Source organism: Dromiciops gliroides, chromosome 2 (genome assembly GCF_019393635.1).
Source record: "Dromiciops gliroides isolate mDroGli1 chromosome 2, mDroGli1.pri, whole genome shotgun sequence".
Lineage (NCBI taxonomy): Eukaryota > Metazoa > Chordata > Mammalia > Microbiotheria > Microbiotheriidae > Dromiciops > Dromiciops gliroides.
Genome location: NC_057862.1, coordinates 177948411 through 177951857, shown reverse-complemented (window position 1 = coordinate 177951857; position 3447 = coordinate 177948411). Strand labels below are relative to the sequence as shown.

General features: G+C 38.9%; 1 gene segment (V, D, J or C); it reads left to right on the top strand.

Annotated features, from left to right (window-relative positions):
* The first annotated feature begins 2243 nt into the window (after window positions 1–2243).
* Window positions 2244–3004, top strand: LOC122738479. The segment is given in 2 exon segments: window positions 2244–2304; window positions 2649–3004. Coding segments are annotated over 2 exon segments (417 nt in total).
* Window positions 3005–3447: the final 443 nt, after the last annotated feature.

Sequence of the window (3447 nt, the reverse complement as noted above, 5' to 3'; positions counted from 1 at the left end):
GTAGAACACAGAAAAAACAGGGAACTCAAATTGCTTTTATGGTAATTCACTGAACAGAATGACTGTGACCTCTTTGCTCAACATCTTTCAAGTCTGTATCATTGCAGGGTAGGGACCTTAGTCACCACTTCAGTAACTTTATTCTCAGGGTCTTGGGGCCATCATCCCTCCTCTGTAACTTTCCCTTCCTTCCCTTGAAGCTGTTCAGAAATACAGTTCTTGGGAAAGGGCTATATCTATCTATCTATCTATCTATCTATCTATCTATCTATCTATCTATCTATCTATCTATCTATCTATCTATCTATCTATCTATCTATCTACAGGTCCCTATCTTGATGGGGTCTCCTTTCCAACTATTCATAGAATAATCTGATCAGGAAATTCTAAATTTATAGAAAACTCTGCTTATTTCCAGCTCCATTTCTCCTCAGCTCTTCTTCCTTGCTATCACCTCAGCACTATGTTTCATTTGAATCTTAAATGTATCCTGGACACAAGGATTGCTAAGTCTTCTTACTTGACGCATTATTTTGACCCCACATTGAGGCCCTTTGACAGTGCTTGTCCCAGTGATTTGGCATGATCTCAGTCATTATCACCCTACAATTACTGATTTTTGTTCTCATACTTATCAGTCTAAATTGGGACTACAGGACTCTGTAAAAAGCCCTGGAAAAGTGCTTTTCTTACTTATATACATATATTTATATTGTGGTACATTAAATGTTTAAAAACCAATTCCCTGAAAAAATGTTACCCATGATGCACTTTTCAATTTAATTTGCATTATTAACATTTTCATGATAGCTTTAAGTCTAGACAACCAACAAAACAATCAAGTCCTGATTTGTAGTATTTACCCATTTCCGAGGTGTAAATTTTCCAATCAACTCTAGTGAGCCAGTTTGAGCTGGCTCTAACATGTCCTTGTATTTACCTAAGAAAGAGAAAGTGAATGGAAGACTAACTTCTGAGCTCAATATAACTATCACAGCTTTCCCCACACCAGAATCCTGATGTAGAAAATCTCAGACATTTGTGCTGTAGAGATAAGTTTTATCCAGACACCTGCAACCTTGAGGGACAGCCTCTGGCTGGTGCTGCTGTCACACTCACTCTGGAGATGTGAGCCCTGGGTCACAGGTGTTTGCTATGTTGTCCCTGTGTTGCAAAGGAAAATTCCTACAAGTTCTAATAAAAGTGGGAAGTCAACATTTTTATACCATGTACTTTTCCTGATACTTTTCATTAAGAATATAGGCAACTCGCAGGCCAGCTAGGTGGCACAGTGAATAAAGCACTGGCTTTGGATTCAGGAGGACCTGAGTTCAAATCCAACCTTAGTCACTTGACACTTACTACCTGTGTGACCCTGGAGAAGTCACTTAACCCTCATTGCCCTGCATAAAAAAAGAATATAGGCAACTCAGAAGATTCCAAGAGTAAGGATGTTTTGTTTCATAGCATTAGGTAGAAATACAGCCCTATTAAATATAAAATATATTCCATTCTTACGGGAATCTATATGGTCAGGTGGAATAAATTTGACTTCTCCTATGGAAGCGAACAAGTAGCACAGTGAAAGAGTGCTTCTGTTGGAGTCAGGAAGATCTGAGTTCACATTTGGTTATGGACACTTACCAGCTGTGTGACCATAGGCAAGTCACTTATCCTTGCCTAGTCTTGGTTTCCTTATCTATAAAATGGGGAAAATAACAGTACCTATCTCCCAGAGTTGTGAAGATTAAATGAGATAATATTTGGAGAGCACATGGTATACTTATATAAATGATATCATCATTAGTCATATTATTATATATTTATATTATACAATATGTGATATATAAGTATATATGATACATAATTCTAAAACAATTATATTACATATAATTATAAGTCATATTAAATTCTGAGAAAAGACAAGAAGGTATACATGAGCTGAATGAGGATTGGATCTTAAGGGGGAAATAGTTCACAATGCATTGTATTTTATTACTTTTTCCCAATTCCTATTCTAGAGTACTTGGCTGAATGAATCTGATGGCTGATTTAATGATCTCCTCTTATTTCTCTTCAATATTAAAGTGTATTCATGTTTACTGACACATCCAACATAGAATTCAATTCCCAAAGCAAGCCAATATGACTAGGTGGAGCATTAGGATGGGTAAGATTCTCCTAGGCTATCTAGGGGTATGAGTCATGTAAATTTGTGCCAACCAGAAACCCCATTTCCTATTATGAATGTGCAGCATCAGAGGGCCCCAGGGACTCTACTCGAGGAACTGTCAGATACAGAGAGTAAGGTTAAGGCTTGAGCTTCAGGATAGAGCCAGAGACATTTTGACTAACATGTTGCCCTTCATTCTGCTGTGGATAATTATGGTATCTGTCTTCATTGGTAAGGTTCACCCTGGATGTGGGGACAGGGCTATCTTTCAAGGTTTAGGGACTTGGAGGATGAAGAGTGGGAGGGAAAATCAATGGTTTGTATTTGTCAAGAGTTGTTGATAGAGGGAGGGAAGATGGGAATAAAATTATGATTCTTTCACCAGATTCCCCTAGTCCTAAATTGAAATGTTTTAACAATGTTTCTATTTGCAGTGTCAGATGTCTAATCCTTATTTGTCTTACTTTTCCTGTAGGAGACAGTGCAGGCAAGAAAGTCACTCAACCACAATCAGCAATGACTGGACAAGAGGGGGAGGCTGTGACACTGAGCTGCAAGTATGACACCAGTGAAAGTTATTATACTCTGTTCTGGTATAAACAGCTTCCCAGAGGGGAGATGATTTTCCTTATTCATCAAGATTCTTATAACCAAGAAAATGCGAGTAGAGATCGATATTTGGTGAACTTTCAGAAAACAAACAGATCCATCACTTTCACTATTGTGGCCTCCCAGCTGCAAGACTCAGCAATGTATTTCTGTGTTCTCAGCCTGAGCACAGTGAGAAGAGTTGTAGGTGGCACCATACAGAAAGATCAGGGCACACTGTGACCCTCCCACCTGCTGCACAAGCCCCATGAGGAGACGTGCAAACCCAGACAAGAAGGAGCTGGGATCGGAGCTCCACAGCTGGGCAAGGCTGATGGGAAGTCTACTGCTCTCTAAAATGTGCCCTACTATAAATGGACTCAGAAAGCAAGTGTAGAAGCCACATTCTTTAAGAGCACTCATTCTCAAATCATTCATATAGGCAATATAACAGATATATCACGTGTATTATATATCTATGTCTTTATATCTCACGTACCCAACCAAAGCACCTAGAGCAGCTGCCTGTAGACAAATTTCTACCACTATTACCCTATCCCTCTTAGTGATCCTACTTACTCTTCCTCCATCATCACTTGGGAAGTGGTCAGTAAGTAAACTCCCAGATCTCCCTCACCCTCATTCCATAACATACATACTTTTCATTTTTTTTTTTCAGTAAGAAA